General features: G+C 35.7%; 1 protein-coding gene across 1 annotated transcript in view; it reads left to right on the forward strand.

Annotated features, from left to right (window-relative positions):
- The window catches only part of Brwd3 (bromodomain and WD repeat domain containing 3), a 107,915-nt gene that overhangs the window by 47,764 nt on the left and 42,219 nt on the right, over positions 1–17,932 (forward strand). Inside the window, 8 exon segments of the mRNA XM_005366724.3 lie at positions 1,094–1,194; positions 1,673–1,743; positions 3,052–3,152; positions 5,511–5,551; positions 9,673–9,777; positions 10,981–11,134; positions 14,460–14,594; positions 15,820–15,948. Coding sequence (XP_005366781.1) covers positions 1,094–1,194; positions 1,673–1,743; positions 3,052–3,152; positions 5,511–5,551; positions 9,673–9,777; positions 10,981–11,134; positions 14,460–14,594; positions 15,820–15,948 — 837 coding nt within the window.

Raw genomic sequence — 17,932 nt, forward strand, 5'->3', positions numbered from 1 at the left:
TCCAGGACAGGCTCCAAAGCCACAGAGAAACCCTGTCTCGAAAAACAAAAAACAAACAAACAAAAAAAAATACCAAGAGTCAGAGTCTGAGAATTATACTATTATAAAGACTCTCTCCCTCCCTCCCGAGTGCTGGGATTGAAGGTGTGCACCCACTGGCCAGCACAAATGATTTAAATTTTCAAAAGACAAAATCAACTAGGTATGGCGGCATGCACCTGTAATCCCAGCATTCTTTAGACAGAGGCAAGCAAAGGGCCAGCCAGTCTACACAGTGAGATAGAAAACAGCTATGGTTACACAGCAAAATTTTATCTCAAAAAAAATATAGTTCCGATGAACATATATTTTCTACACTTGTGGTTTAACTTAGTAATGTGCTTCTGAATTTATTTTTCCTTAAAATATCTTAAAGCCTTATTTTAAATTATTTAGAACAGTAGTAAGTACTGGAATAGTTTATGTCAGTTTCAATTTTGACTTTCACTTTTAAGATTTTAGTTTTAGTTTTATTATGTGTATATGAGCAGGAGGAAGGGCGCTGTGTATATATGTAGAGTGCCTGTGGAGGCCAGAGGAGGGCATTGGATCCTCTGGAGCTGGAGTTTTAAGAGGTTGTGAAGCACCCAGTGTGGGTGCTGAGAACTAAAACCAGGTCCTCTGGAAGAGCCGCAAGCATTAACTACTAAGCCATTAATTAGCTCTCTAGCCCCCTCAGTTAATGTTTTCTGTGGGTTTGGGTGTTTAAAATTGTTTGAAAAGTGTCCATTTATCTAGGGAATGTAAGCAACAAAAATCCTGATACTGAAATTCTCTTGACTTTGTGTGTATGTGTTTTTTGCGTGTGCATGTAGGCTTCAGGCATGCATGTGCTACAGCACATGTGTGAAGGGCAGAGCAACTTGCAGGAGTCGGTTCTCTCCACCTACTGTCTGGACCCTGTGACTCAAACTCAGAACCTCAGGCATTTACTCACTCAGCCATATCTTACTGCACTGACGCTGAAATTCTTAAATGTTTTATTTATATGTTATATTTGTACAAAAATAGTCTGAGCAGGAAAACTTTATATTTGGTTTGAATTCTTTTTCAGTTTTGTCCATCAACTAAAGGCACAACTAGATACCTCACTTCGACTGGTGCTGATGGGACAATATGTTTCTGGCAATGGCATGTAAAAACAATGAAGTTTAGGTAAGTAGAAATATATTTTAGAAAATTTTTGAAAAATCGATTTGTATATCTTCATTCTTTGGTGATACGATAATAGTTGAAGTATTGAAGTATGTACATGTAAATACACTCCCAGTGTGTATTTATATCCATATTTATTTTTATGTTTAGAGATTTTAGAATATTTTTTATAAAGTCAGTATTGAGGCTATGAAATTCATATGGAAAAGTGTGGTAAGACGTATTTGAACATTTTGTAATAATAGCATTAAATAAAAGCAATGTGTTTGCAAAACTATTGTCAACATCTGATGTTATAAATTATATTTATGAGGTTTAAAAACTTTTAGCTGAAACTATGATAATAGTCATTGTTGACTTCTTTGCTTTAGCTCTTAAAAGTAATACTGATATTGAGTAGATCAATATTCATCAGTGTGCTAAGATTTTTGTCCATTAGATGAGCCTGATAGAATTAAAACATTTCCTTTATTCTTAGGGATCGCCCAGTAAAATTTACTGAGAGATCCAGACCTGGAGTTCAGATATCTTGTTCATCTTTCAGTTCTGGTATGTATCAAAATTTAATGCTTTGATTACTCAAAATCATCCATGTATAAAAGATTGATTTAAATTTTTTTGTGAAGAAAAAAAATGTGTGCTTGAAAGTTAACCATACCAATGTTGTAAACCATCTGTTATGTGCTACATGAACCTGTTTGATTAATAGCACCTAGTAATAACTTTTCTTAATTTAATTTAATATATTTTTTATATAATGCTGGTTTTATTTGGCAAAGAATAAACAGTCACTAGCTCAAATATCCATTAACCAGAAGTTTCTAACTTTACAGAATGTGTACAGAATTGTGGCTTCATATATAAGATGTAAGATAATTGTAAGAAATATTCTTAGAGTTTTGGCATAGTATTTCTATATAAAATATAGTTATTCTTAAAAAGCTTTGACTTATTGTTTTTAATCAATAAGCCTATGTTTACTCTATAATTGGTAAATTTTCTTAGGTGAAAAATATATTTGTTTTACATAGTCTCTCTTTTTATCTCTTTCTCTGTCTTTGTCTCTTATGGCAATGAGAATTGGACCTAGGGCTTTGAATGTGCTAGGCAAGCCCTCAGACATTGAAGTATATCCACAATTCTCTACTTTTTCACTTTTATTTATTCATTTTTAACTTTTTAAACCTTAAGGTCTTTTTTTTTCTTCCCTGAGACAGCCCTGGCTGTCCTGGAACTCACTTTGTAGACCAGGATGGCATGAAACTCATAGAGATCTGCCTGTCTCTGTCTCCCAAGTGCTGGGATTAAAGGCATGTGCCACCACAGCCAGCCAGAGGTCTTTAATTTTTAGCATTTATTCTTTTATTGTGTGTGTGTGTGTGCGTTCACGTGTACTTCCTGACACATTTGGTTAGGTCTGAGTGCAGCATTTGGGAGTTAGTTTTCTCCCTCTACCTTGTGGGTTTTGAGGATTGAACTTTGATCCATAGGGCTTGATAGCAAGCACCTTAATGCACTGAGCTGTCTCATTGGCTTTTACTTTCTTATTTGAATGCAAGATCTCACTTAATTGCCGAGGCTGGTCTTGAAGTCACACTGAAGCCCTAGCCAACTTTTAGCTTATGTATGGTCTTTCTGCCTTAGCCTCCCTAGTAGCAGAATTATAGTTGTGTTAATTGATATAACTCTCCTCTTTTTCTTGAATTTTATTTCCTTTTCTTTGAAATATTAGCATGACTTCAGTATTTATAAGACAGTTTTGTGTTTCTTGAATGCTTGTTACTAATACAAGGTGAAGAATTAAATTGATCTAAAAGGAGCTCCTTGGTACTATGTGTTTTGTTTTGAATCTTCTAGGTGGTATGTTCATTACAACAGGTAGCACTGACCATGTTATTAGAATATACTATTTGGGTTCTGAGATACCAGAGAAAATTGCAGAATTAGAATCACATACGGTAAGAGCAAAATAAGAAACTTAATTTTTTATCTCCCTCTCTTGTCTTTTCTGATCTGTACCATACTTTAGTGTAGATGAATATTAAAACCTTTAACTTAAGATGTCTGTTTTTTCTTCATGGTTTTTCATAACAGAGTTTCTCTGTGTAACAGCCCTTCCTGTCTTGGAACTCGCTCTGTAGACCAGGCTGGCCTAAAACTCAGAAATCTGCCTGCCTCTGCTTCCCAAGTGCTGGGATTAAAGGTGTCCACCACCACCACCCAGCAAGATGTCTCTTTAGTAATGAGAATAAATGTGAATTTTGGAATGAATAATTTTGTCCATAAGATGAGCCCTATTTGACTGTACATAAAAAGTTCACATACTTAAAAGACATTTTAAATATATTCATATGAATATACTTGTTGCTCTGTATGTTTTTCACAGTATCATCAAAGGCTCAGTTGAATCTAATCTTCCTTAGCAATAGCATTCCTCATTTGTTTTTGTTATTAATATTTTATTTAACATACAGAGAAATCAGCTTCAATATATCATTTTCATACATGGATCTTGTACTTTGTTCTTATTAAAACCCATTTCTATACGTCCCTTCCTCTCTTTTCATTTAATTTTACATATATTCCATTACCCTCTCTTATTCCTTCTCATCCACTATATCTCTTTCTCCTCTCTCACAGTCTTCTTTCTACTTTCATATCATGCACATCCAAACATATGTGTGTTTAGATTCCATATATCAGAGAAAATACATTTGACAATCTATGCCTGGTTTATTTAGCTAAACGCAGTGATCTCCAGTTACATCCAATTTCCTGCAAATGTCAAGATTTCGTTCTGTTGTATGCATGGACAGAATCACATTATATATGTGTATCACCTTTTCTTTATCCATTCATCTGTTGGTGGACATGTAGGATACTTCCACTTACTAGTTACCAAGAGTAATGCACAATGGACATGAATATTCAAATATGTCTGTGATAGGTGGATTTAGAGTCATTTATATGAATGTATAAGAGTAATATACATGGCTTATATTGTAGTATTACTTTTGAAATTTTCAAGAAACGTCTATACTGGTTTTCATAGTGCCTATAACACTATACATTCCCATCGGCAGCATAGGGGTTCCTTTTTCTTCATATACTGGCCATCATTTTTGTAGTTTGTTTGTTTTCTGAAGTGAGATGGAATCCTAATGCAGCTTGAGTCTGCATGTCCCTGATGGATAAGAATGTCGGGTACTTTTTCAAATATTTATTGATCATTTGCATGTCTTCCTTTGAGAACTGTACAGTTTTAGACATACCAAATCCTGCTTGCGCTCACCTTTCTGCTTCTTATTCCAGATGCTAAATGTTGGAAGTTTATTTCAATTTTGCCCGAGAAAATCTTAGAAATATTCAAAAATCTCATTCTGAGACCAATAAGTGTAAGAAATCCATTTGAGCTAAGCATGAGAAGGCAATTCCTCTGCACTGTGTAGACAAGCACGGTCTAGTTCATAGAGCAGTGCGAGAGGAGAGAATATGTGTGTAGGAAAAAATTAAGGGGGAAATGAAGAAAATTTGATTTGCAATACCAAAGTATTTTTACCAAGTTAAAAAAAAAATCCCCTGTTGGAATGAGTGATTTAACACTCGTGTTAGTTATTATAGTTATATTATTTCTTCAGGACATCTAAAATCAGTGATGTTGACTGTTAGTGAGGATTCGGAATTTATTAGTAAATAGCACATTGACACCACAAAACAATATAAACTAGAAATATGTGGATATATAGATAGCTTAATAATTTAAAAAAAATAGAATAATAAAGTATGAAGGATTTGCTATTGTTTTATTAAAAGTTAAGTTAAAGTGCAGCTTAACAGCTGGAGATCGTGAAAAGATTACTCAGTGTAAGGAGAATGCATTAAGCTTTGTTGTCAAAGAAAGTGTGAAAAGTTATCAGTTTCAGCTTAATGTTTAAAAGGACACATGGCAAAACAGAAGTAAATAGTTTTCTGAAGTTATACAAATAAGACAATTGGAAACTTTCATTGAACTCAGTTGTCTTAAGGTAACTTCTATTACTGTGTTGTCTTAGGGAGGATGTAATATTCAGATCTATGCATCTTGATATGATTTACAGGCAGATTTGTTTATATCTAGTTGGTTTCGGAAGGCCACCAACCTACTTAGCTTCCACTTTGATAGAAGCTTTGGCGATTTATCTTTTTAAGTTAAATGATTTTATTTTAGAATTGAAAATCATTTAAATAGAACTAAGCTTTTGGGTATAAATTTAGGGGAAGGGCACTTTATTTTTCAAGTAAGTTCATTTTAATCAAAAGTCTTTTCTGTGTTTTAGGACAAAGTTGTTGCTGTTCAGTTCTGTAACAACGGAGACAGGTAAATATGGAGTACTTATTTGTATAAAGAAATATTTGATGTTTTTTATTATTCAATCCAAAGCAATATGGTTGATATCCAGACACTGGCTTCTCGGGAACTCCCTTAGAAACCCTTTTCTAGGCTAAGCGTCTGTCTTCACATTACCTTCCTCAGACTTTAGCTCCAATTTGCAGTCACTGCACTCATTCCTAGAAATGAGTTTGTATCCTATTCCAACTTCTGCAGTTCTGGGGATTCCTTATTGTACCCCAGTTTCACTAACGAACAGAGGGTTTTTTTTAGATCATCGTTATGATTTGAATTGTTTTGCTAGTTTTAAAGATAAAACCTAAAAGATGCCTTTGTAGGCAGGGAGATTACTTTGTATGGTCTTGGGCAACAGAAGCAGGCTGTACTGATGCTGTCTGCTGTTTGCGAGATAACTTTAGACAAATTAACTCAAAGTTTCTTTTCACTTTACATACGCATGCACGAGGCAGAAAATAACTATTTTGTTCAGTCACTTAGGTTCAAAGTCCATGTCTGTCTTCCTTGATATCGTCATTTCTCATTGAAATTTTTAACTCAGGAGTGACCATAGACTGTCGGCTCCTCATCTTCCCGAGTTCTTTTGTGTTTACTTGGTGTTTTCTGTTTTCTTCACCACCTAACTTCGTGAAGAATTCTGGTATTTGATTAGTATGTCTCTGACAAGTAAAAATTTGTTCTATTCAGAAATTTTGAAGCATTTTTTCTTCTATTGCTCTGAAATAAAATTCAAGTGTCAACATGACATTTCCAAATTCTGTACAACTTGACTTAGACAACTACGTTCCTTCTCATGTGAATCTGTACATGTATGTTCTCTAGTTGCTTTGTGTATTGTTTGTGTTCCATACTTTCCCATTATCTCACCCGTTGATTTTCTTATGCTTTTCCTCACATAATTCCTGGTGGGAAATGTCGTTCCCTACTTTCTACCTTATCATCTTTTCCCTCCTTCACGTCCTATCTCCCTTCTTCTTGTCTCTTCTTTCCTTTCTTTTCTCTCTCTTTGTTTCCTTTCTTTCCCTCCTGATTCTGTTTTATCTGTGTTTCATCTGGCCTTGAAGATTCGTGTCTTACTCGGAGCCTTTCCTAAGGCCTCCAGATTTTATATTTATTTTGACTTCCTCTCAACATTTTTATCAATGGTCTCTATTACTTAGAAGATACATTTCCTATCTCTGTAAACTTAGACCTTACATACAAATAGCCATTTTAGAACCCTCTAAAATGTCTGACCCCTAAATGTAATAATCTATGCTGGTCTAAAATTTGATAGAAAATAGATCAAGTTAGCATATATTTGTATTTACATGCCCACATGACAACTCTGTGTGTGTCTATTTTATTTCTAATTACTTTTGAACAATGAGTAGTTACAAAGATGAATTTTGACCATCTTTGTGAACTATAAAAGCAAATAATTATAGTTTACGGTTTACTTATATTAAGAATGACAACCTTAAAATAAAATTTAACCATATTACCATTTTAAAATGACCTTTAAATCTATATTTATTGGTGTGTATATGTTTCTCTCTCTCTCTCTGTGTGTGTGTGTGTGTGTGTGTATTCACCACATATATGTGGGTGCCTGCATAGACCAGAAGAGGGCTTGGATCTCAGAGCTGGAGTTATAAGCAGACGTAGGTCATATGACATGGGTGCTCAGAGCCAATTCCGGGTCCTGTAGAAGAGCAGCAGTACTCTTAACAGCTGAGCCTCCTCTTCAGGCTCCTATAAGTTAGTGATATTTTAAGATTTAGTTTTATTTTTAATTGTGTGTGGGGGTTTGTGCATGCATGAATCAGTATCCATATTTGCGTGGGTGCCTGAGGAGGCTACAGAGATTCAGATCCTCTGGAGCTAGAGTTAACTGGCGGTTGTGAGCCTCCTGACATGGTGCTTAAACTTGGCTCTTCTAGAAGAGCAATATATGCTCTTAACTGCTGAGACATCTCTCCAGCACTTATTTTTACTTTCAATCCTCCCTCCCTCCGTCGTCTCTCCCTCCCTTCCCCCCCCCCCCCGGTTTGTGTGTGTGTGTTCTAAATGAGGGTATGCAGATCTGAGTATAGTGTCCACAGAGAGGATCAGATCTTGTCAGATCTCATGCATTTGGAGTTAGAGGCCTTCTTAACCACTGAGCCATCTCTCCAGAACCCATATTACTATTTTTTCCTACTGAAAGAACCTGAAATGTTAATGATTGTCTATTTGTAAATGTGTATTTCAAATACATTGTTACTAAGTCTTCAAAAATAAATGCAGTCAATACATAAAAAAATCTTATATAAGTCTAAAAATGTAAAAAGTATACAGAACATGTAAAATATGAATGGATGAATGTCTGAAATATCAAAATACTGACATTTGCTTTTTCTAAGGAAGGATCATAGGTGAATCTTTGCTCATTCTTGAAATTCTTGGTACTCATTTTCTTCATTAGTATAAAAATAAGCAGTTCCTACTTAAAATATCCAATTTCACCAATATGAAAATATAAATTAAAATCACTAACAGAATTTTCTTTAAAAGTTACAAGATAATTAAAAATTTTATATTCAATATGTTGAGGATTATAAATTGATTCTCGCAACTTAAGATTCTTATTTTTTTTCAAACTGGGAAACAATTTGGCAGTACACATTAAGAACACTTAAAAATGTACCTGTTTTAACTCAGTACAATATATGAGACTGTACAAAGATAGAGATGTTCTTCATAGCATTAAGTTTAAAGCTGTAATGTAAAAATAATATGCCTTAGTTAGGGTTTCTATTCCTGTGACGAGACACCCTGACCTTGGCAACTCTTAGAAACATTTAATCGAGGTGGCAGCTTACAGTTCCATAGGTGCAGTCCATTATCATCATGGCGGGGAGCATGGTGGTGTGCAGGCAGACATGAAAGCGTACAAGCTACAGAAAGAGCTATTGCATGCTGACATGCAGGCAACAAGAAATAGACTGAGAGTCCTGCATCTTGTAGGCAACAGGAAGCAGTCTGCAACACTGGGCAGTATCTTGGGCATATATAAGACCTCAAACTCACCTCCACAGTGACACCCTCCCTCCAGAAAGACACCTACTCTAACAAAGCCACACCTTCTAATATTGCCATTCCCTTTGAGGGCCATTTTCTTTCCACTACCACATAATGTAATTATCATTATGAGCTTCATTAAGTAAATTTTGATATCATCCATGTAGTTGAACACGTATTGAAATTGATATAGTTTATACTTATAAATATAGATTAAGTTCTACAAAATATGAGAGCAATATTGCATATGGTAGGATTCTGTTTCCTAAGGAGGAAATTGGTCAATATATATGTTTCAATGGATTTTTATTTTTTTATACAGTCTCTTTGTATGTAGCTCATGCTGGCCTTGAACATGTGATCTTCCTCATCTTCTTGAGTGCAACAGGCATGCAAACATGTTTGGTTTAAATGCATGTCTGAAATAGTAGAACAAATACAGTATCAAACTTGTGGGTGAACACATGTACTGTTAACGGTAGCTCATAATGAAACTTCCTGTATATTGATAGTGTTGTACAACCTTCAGTGTTAATCTTTGAACAAACATATTCTGTAACCTTATAGATGCTCATTCCCTTTAGCTGTGAATCCCCAAGCCTGTCATCACTCTTTCCTGGCACTGGGCAACTTTTCCTCTTTGTTAGTAAACATACTTGTATATTCAGTGTTCACCCATATTACAAAATGCGTCACTTTTCATTATTGAGCAATAGTCTGTTATATGAATGTCACATTTTCTTTATCCACTGGTAAACATTTCCTTTGTTTCTGGTTTGGGGATCACTGAGTGTTTTCTGAGTCTTCACATAACACGTTTTATATGGACTATTGTTTTTATTTATTTTGGTGAATATGTACCTGGAATAGGAACGCTAGGTGGAAAAGTAACTTTACATTTAGTATTTTAGGAATTGTCATACTGTTTTCTAAAATCAGTGTGCTGTTTTACATATCCCAGCAGTGTATGAAGGTTGTTCATTTTATAATCAGGAAAATGTGATGAGTTTCAGAAAAATAACAAGGCTATTTTAACTTCTTTTTTCCAGTTTAAGATTTGTTAGTGGAAGTAGAGATGGAACAGCAAGAATATGGCAATATCAACAACAGGAATGGAAGAGTATAGTGCTAGATATGGCTACTAAAATGAGTGGGTAAGAATGGGTATTAGATATTTCAGGGGGTTTCTCGTGGCATACCATCTTTTGCATTGCCCTATAGTTAATAGTGAATATAATTTTCGTGTTTGTAAATAGTTTGAAATTAATCACTAGGTATGAAATTTATACCTTGATTCAGTCTCTTAGCAACTGTTCCTTTGCTGTTGATTGACTAGAACATTGCTGAATACTACATAATAAGTTTACCTTTTACTCTGATTACTGAGGACTCCCTTGTATTTCATATTGTTAGCATTTAATCAGTATCTGCTTTCATCAGCTTACTGCTTATTAGAAGATATGTCACTCTCTTTAAGTAATTTGATTTATTCATGTTTGACCTTTAAATTGACTACCCTTATTAAACTAAACTGACTTTATATTCACAGACAGGTATTATTAATGTCATGGTCATTTAAGTAAACAAATTTCCTGATGCTTATTTGCAAAGCCTATTATTTTTAAACTTTTAAAAGTAATATTTAAGGGGATAATATAATCATTGTACATTTTTTATTGTCTGGCAGCTAACATGATCATATTGTGAATTTTACTTTATAAGATATAGAGTTCTTCCTGTTCTCAATTTCATGCGCTTCCAAGTAACTATTGTATTAGTTTGGTTTTTATCACTGTCGTTAAACATAATAGCCAAAAGGAACTTGGGGAGGAAAGGGCCTTATTTCTTCTTACAACTCCTAAGTCATACTCTGTCACTGAAAAGCTCAAGGCAAGATACCAGAAAGCAGGAACTGAAGCAGAAGCCATGTCAAACCCTATTTACTTAGACTTGCTCTCCATAGCCTGTTCAGCCTGCTTTCTTACTCAGGACCACCTGTGCAGAGGTAGTTGGGGCCTCCTGTGTCAATGGTTAGTCAAGAAAATGGCCTACAGTCTTACCTAAAGACCTAATGGAGGCATTTTCCCAATTGAGATTTCATTTTCCCATGTGACTCAAACTTGTGTCTAATTGACAAAAAGCTAACCACTACTATTTACCTACAATAGTTTTTAACCTTCATTGCCATCAGTTTATGGGTACTATTCTATGATGGGGTACAGTTTCTTTCATGAATACTCTTTAGATTATTTTATCTAATCATTTGCATCTTCTAGAATATTTTGTCATAGTTTGCTGCTTTGTGTTTACCTTTGTTAAAATATGCAAGATACACATACTTCAAATTTGTGCTTCAGGAATAATTTGACCTCCGCAGAAGACAAAGTCACTAAGCTGAAGGTGACAATGGTGGCTTGGGATCGTTATGACACCACTGTTATTACTGCAGTGAACAATTTCCTTTTGAAAGTTTGGAATTCTGTCACAGGGCAACTTCTTCATACTTTGTCTGTAAGTATTACACTTTTTTGTAGGAGAAGAAACTATTTAAGCCTAATGCACTGGCGTGTTGTAGGTCCAACACTTAGAAGACTGAGCTATGAAGAATACTTGAACCTAGGAGTTTGAGACCAGTGTGGGCCGTGAAATGAGACCTTGTTCCCAAAAAGAATGAAAAGGGTCAAAGTGCATTATTCTAGGAATAAGACATTTAAGTTTTACTTTCCTTTCTGTGACTTATTAGCCTTTGGAGAATATTTTGGGGATCTTTTGGTACATCTGCCAGATAGGACTAATACATGATATATATACCACTGAAAACAGTAATGATTTTTGTTATTAATTACATTTATTCATTCATATCACATCTCAGCCTCTCCCTCGCAACAACTCCTGCTCAGTTTCTGTTCCGAAAGGGGCAGGTCTCCCATGGGTGTCAACAAAGCATGGCATATCAAGTTGAAGTAGGACTAAGCTCTTCCCTTTGTATTAAGGGTGGGCGAGGTAACCCTGCATGGGGAATAGGTAGGAGTCCCACGAGTAGGTCAAGCTGCACAACTGTCATGCATATGTAAAGGATAGCCATGCTACAGTCCATAGCCCCAGACAGGTTAGGTAACAAGGAGGGGGCAAGGTAGAACAGGGACACATGGATTGTTCTCGGAAGGGGAAATATAAGAGATCTCCTGGGTAGACTGGGGGCTGCTGGGGATGGGAACATGAGGAATTGGCTTAGGGGAGTGGATGGAGGGGAGAGTATTGAAAGAGATGTCTTGATTGGTGGTGGTGGGGCATTTGGGGGTCAGGGAGAAACCTGGTGCCAGGAAAACTCCCAGAAATTCACAAGGATGACCCCAGAGAAGACTCATATCAACAGTGGACAGGTAGCCTGAACTGGCCATCTCCTGTAATCAGATTGATGACCACCCGAGTTTCCTTCAGAGGGCTTTTATCCAGTAACTGATGGAAGCAGATGCAGAGACTCATAGCCAAGCACTAGGCTGAGTACCCAGTACAAGTCACGGGGTTAAGGTCATGACAGGGGAACCCACAAAAGCAACACTGGGCCAACAGCTAGGAATTATTTTTTTTGTTGTTGTTTTTTTTTTTTTTGTTTTTCGAGACAGGGTTTCTCTGTGGCTTTGGAGCCTGTCCTGGAACTAGCTTTGTAGACCAGGCTGGTCTCGAACTCACAGAGATCCGCCTGTCTCTGCCTCCCAAGTGCTGGGATTAAAGGCGTGTGCCACCACCGCCCGGCTAGGAATTATTTTTTAAAGATTATTTCTAAGTCTAGTATTTATCTGTTTCTGAATGTTAATATATCTTCAAGTATGCAGTAATTGGTTTGTAGCAAGGATTAAGATTTATTTTTATTTTTTTCTTTATTATCTTTCTTTTTTAAATTATCTATTTATTTTATTGGTGTTTTGCTTGCATATATGGCTGTGTGAGAGTGTCCAAATCCATGGGACTAGCATTACAGACAGTTCCAAGATGCCATGTGGGTGCTGGGAATTGAACCTGGGTACTTTGGGAGAACAACCAGTGCTCTTAATTACTGAGCCACCCCTCCAGCCCCCAGATTTTTTATTATTATGTTGCGGGTATATCCTTCATTTTCTATCTTCAATGATCAGTTTACATAAGAAGTAAAAGAGGAAGAAGTAGGAGAAAAACTAGTGCTTTTCGATTTCAAATATATTTCTCATAGTAAAAGGCTCGTACGTCTGTAGAATTAAGCAGAATATCATGTGGGTGTGATTCTTTCTTGGTTCATCATGTTATGAGTGGATGCCTGTTTCCCTTCTCTGCTTTAGTTATCAATTCATAAGCATTTTACTGAGACAAATCCAAGTGAACGTCTGTTGGATATAATATAGTATTAAATGGCAGGGTTTAGACTAGAAACTCAACTCACTTTCTTAAGGAGTACCTTGCTAACTACTAATTCTGGAAAATTTCAGCATGTAACATACTGAGGTGAGAAGCTCCACAGGTTTGAGTCTAGCCTGGGCTACATATTGAATACCACGATAACCTGGGCTGCATAGGAAAATCATGCCTCAACACCAGTCAACTATTTAATAAATAAAAGCAAGCAAAAATGCTAACCTATTCTTACCTTGACTCTTAAATTGAAAGTATTGGTTTGGATCAATACTCCAAACAAAAAATATAAGCTATATTTTATAAGCTATGTAGATTATAATATCTATCTATCTATCTATCTATCTATCTATCTATCTATCTATCTATCTAATCATTTTTTCTAGTAGCTAAAATTTAAAAGAACCAACTAATTTTGGTAATACACTGAATATATCCAAAATACTATCATTTCAACATGGAACTAATACAGGAATTGATAATGAAACATTACTTTTCATGTAAAATCTTCATGTAAAAGATCTCAATTTGTAGTACCCATATTCCAAATGCTTAATATCCACAGATAGCTGTAGTTACTGAGTCAGACATGGAACATACGTATCTCTAAATTCCCAGCTTTAGGAAGTGTAGCTGTTAATTTACTAAATCTATGTAGAATTCCATCTTCATAGTTACCTTCAAGTCTTGTTCAGCGACACTCTTAGTATGGACTCATTTATAGATCGTCTGTTCTCACTGGATGTTACTGACAGAATTCGTCTTGGTAACAGACAAAGCTACTTAATTTTCTTTTTCTTTCTTTGTTTTATGTAGCCCAGGCTAGCCTTAAATTTTCTGGTTAGCCATTGATGACCTTGAATTTCACTATATAGTTTAGATTGAACCTGTGAGCTCTGAGACTTCAGGTACCATGATGAGAATGTTAGGTAAAAGCCAGTCCAGGCCTTTTATTATGGTGGTGGCGAAAGATTCTGGTGAAATTTCTTTATTCCTTTCTTTGTTCTTCAACTCCTATTTCACTTTTGAGATCCTATCTTGTGTAGTTCTGAGTGGTGGCAAACTCACTTTGTAGTCACGGGTGACCTTTGATTGCCTCCACCCATGCCTTGCCTACTGGAAGTACATATGCCGTCACATCCTGCTTGTTGTATTTTCTGTGGCTTTTAAAAAATTATCCAAGTTCTACATCTCCAATTTACATTTCAGTGGTCAGTGGGTATTAATTATCTTTCTATGTCTTTTATCTAAAACATCAGGTTTATAAAAACCAGCAGTTGTACACTTAAGAACCTCTAAAATATTTATTGATGAAGTACCCGTGAGTAGATGCTATTCAGTTGGTATGCATTAATTCATCTCAATTAGACTTTCAGTGCTAAGATCCTTTGGACAAATAGACCAGACATCTGGTGTTCCTCTTCATTTCTAACATTGATTTTCATCGTAGGGGCACGATGATGAAGTGTTTGTTCTAGAAGCACATCCATTTGATCAAAGGATAATACTTTCAGCGGGTCATGATGGGAACATTTTTATTTGGGACCTTGACCGAGGGACCAAAATTCGAAATTATTTTAATATGGTAAGAAATCTCTGTTTATAAAGTTCGTATTAAATCTCACTGTTTTTTTTTCTTTGTTTTGATAACCTAGTTGCCAAGCAAAAGGAACAGCTTGTCTTCTATGTTTAAATCAGTGAAATCATTCAGAGAATGATTCAAGGGCTTAGGGTTAAATCTTTCAGCATGGCTATTTATCTTGAGGTTAGCAGTTTTCAAATTTTGATATGTACATCTAAACTGAATCGTTCAATCTGATTTTTTACAATTGTATTTAAAATGTAAGCTAAAGTACCTAAAGGCCAATGTGTAAACTATAATTTCAACTTATGAATACAAAGAAAAAGCCTAAATCATAACTCTGTCTCTTATATAAACCTCAACTATATGAGTTTCATAGTTCAAAACTTATTTGGGAATTATATATTAGTATGTATACATGTTCTGTTATTGTTGTTGGAGGAAACAGTGTCTCATATAGCCCAAGTGTGCCTGAAATTGTCAGTAAACCAGAAATGACCTTTAACTCCTGGTCCCCCTGCACTACCTCCTGAGCGCTTGAATTGCAGGTGTGCACTTCCATACCTGGCTGTGGCTTATTTCTTTGAGACAGGATCTTCTGTACTGATATAGAATGTTGTAATAAAAATCTCATACAAGTTATGTAAAACATTGATTAGCTATCATGTGTCAGTAAAACACCATTCTTTCATGATGTGCATACTCATATCTTGCATGTTTAGGGTCCTTTTCTAAAAATAGTTCCTACCAAACAATGTTAAACTGTGCATAGACCTTTGAGTTCACTTCTAAAGACTTTATGTAGATCCCAAATCATTAATAATCATATGTCTTTGGTTAGTTTATTTACATGGTTTAATTAAGATAGTTACTTAAAGGCATGTCTTAGAGCTTAAGATAGAAAAATATCTTTACTTTGTTGAATAGCACCTTTGTCAATTTGCTTGCATATAGGTCCTTTTAACTCTCCTCATTCATACTATTCATTATTTCATGAGTTACTATGTGAGGCGCAGCTGTTCATCCCATCCACCTCAACTTTATCCTCTATAATCATATTTCAGAGACTTACTGTTTACTCTAGGGTTCTAGCTACAGACGCCAGAGAGTGCATTGGAATGTTGATTCATCACAGAATTCAAGAGAAAAGTAGCCAGGAGAAGCTATTGCCTACTTAATGTTTGAGAAGGACTCTTAAAATGACTTAAGGGATTCCTCTGAATTTCAGATTGAAGGCCAAGGTCATGGGGCAGTGTTCGATTGTAAATTTTCACCAGATGGAAACCATTTTGCCTGCACAGATTCTCATGGTCATTTGTTGCTATTTGGCTTTGGCTGCAGTAAATACTACGAAAAGGTTAGTATACATCATTTTTGTTGCAGATAATAATTTGGGATTGTACCATTCAGAATTGATTTTTTTCATTCTATGATGAATACAACAAGTGTATATTGTACATTGAGCATATGTCCTTCCCTTTTCTCTGCCCCCACGTTAGTCCCCCCAGCTAGTTTCACTTCTTCATTCATGTCATATATATAGAGATTGGTTTTTGTATTTATGTGAATTGTGGGGCCCATGTATGAGAGAAAACATCATGCTTTTTTTTTCCTTCAGTGCGTTAAAATGTTCAGTGGACAAATGTCTCGCCTTCTTTGGTTAGGTTTACCAAAAGATATTTTAGGTTTTTTTCTGAGGCTATATGAGTGGGGTTGTTTTCTTGATTTCTTCTTCACTGTGTTTGCCACCAGTATAAAAAAAAGGCTACTGATTGTTTTACATTAATTTTGTATCCTGCCACGTTCTTTGTTCTGTCAGCTTTATCAGCTCTAGAGTTTTAAAAGGTTTTTTTTTAGATTGATTTATTTTATGTGTATGGATGTTTTTCTTGCATGTATTTATCTGCACCATATGCATGCCTGGTGCCTTGGGAGTCAGAAGAGGGTACCCAGGAACTGCAGCTACAGATGGTTGCGAGCCACCATGTGGGAGCTGGGAATTGAATCCAGTCTTCCGCAAATAGGGGCTATTAAATGCTGACCCATCTCTCTAGCCCCACCTGCTGAATTTAGAATCTCTTGTGTGTGGAGTCATATTCTCTAAAAAGAAAGGAACTTTGATTTCTTCCTTTCCTGTTTGCATTCCCTTCATAGCTATCTCTCGTCTTAGTCTTCATAGACTTCAGGCACTGTAATAAATGAAAGTGAAGAAAATAGGCCTACTTGTTCTGGATGCTGGTGAAAGTACTCAGAGTTTTACCCATTTAGTTTGGTACTGGCTGGAGTTTTTTTATATTTATCTTTGTTGAGATATGTTATGCTTTTTGAATTTTTGTATATTTTATATGTATGAATATTTTCTGTGTTTGTATGTTTGTACATCACATGCATGCTTGTTGCCAGTGGAGACAAGAAAAATGTGTCATCCCTTGGAACTGAAGTTACAAATGGTTGTGGGTACTAGTGATTGAACTGCTGTCCTCTGGTAGGGCAGTTTGTGCTCCTAACTGCAGAACTACCTGTCCAGCCCATACTTTTTTGAAAAGGTTTTATTTTTATATATATACTTGGGTGGGGGGAGGGCGGGTATGCTCACATGAGTGCAGGGCTTGTGGAGGATAGAAAAGGGCATTGGATCTCCCTGGAGTTGAAGTTGCTGGCAGTTGTGAACTGTCTGACATGCTGTCCAGGAAATGGACTTCAGTCCTCAGGAGAAGGAGTATGTACTCTTAACTGCTGTGCTATTTCTTCAGCCCCCAAGATAGGTTGCTTCTATTCTCCATTTCTTTGGCACTTTTGTCAAATCATCAGAAGTCTTTCTGAATTAAATGGATGATTGTATGGTTTCTGTCTTTGGGACTATTTATGTGATAGATTTATTGATTTATGTGGAATTATCTCCTGAATTGAAGCCACTTTGATCATGTTGAGTGACATTGTTGATGTGTTCTAGAGTTTGGTTTGCAAGTATCTTATTTTTACTTTTATGTTCATTAAGGATCCTAGTCTATAATTTTATTTTTGTTTTGCCTTTATATGTTTTTTTTATCAGGGTAATAATGTCTTTTTAAATAGACATTGGTAGTATTCTTTCCTTTTCTGTTTTATGTAATTACTTGAGAAGCATTGGTGTTCATCCTTCTTTAACGGGCTGGTTGAATTCAGAAGCTTTTTTTTTTTATTTGCGAGATTTTTTTCTCTGATGGTTTTAATCTTGTGGCTTGTTATAACTCAGTAAACTGTTTATCTCATTTCTGTCTACTTTTGTTGCATCATATGTGTAGCCCTCCATCCATATCTTCTAGTTTTTCTGCTACAAAGCTGGCATCAAACTTACTGCA

Source organism: Microtus ochrogaster, unplaced genomic scaffold (genome assembly GCF_000317375.1).
Source record: "Microtus ochrogaster isolate Prairie Vole_2 unplaced genomic scaffold, MicOch1.0 UNK13, whole genome shotgun sequence".
NCBI lineage: Eukaryota > Metazoa > Chordata > Mammalia > Rodentia > Cricetidae > Microtus > Microtus ochrogaster.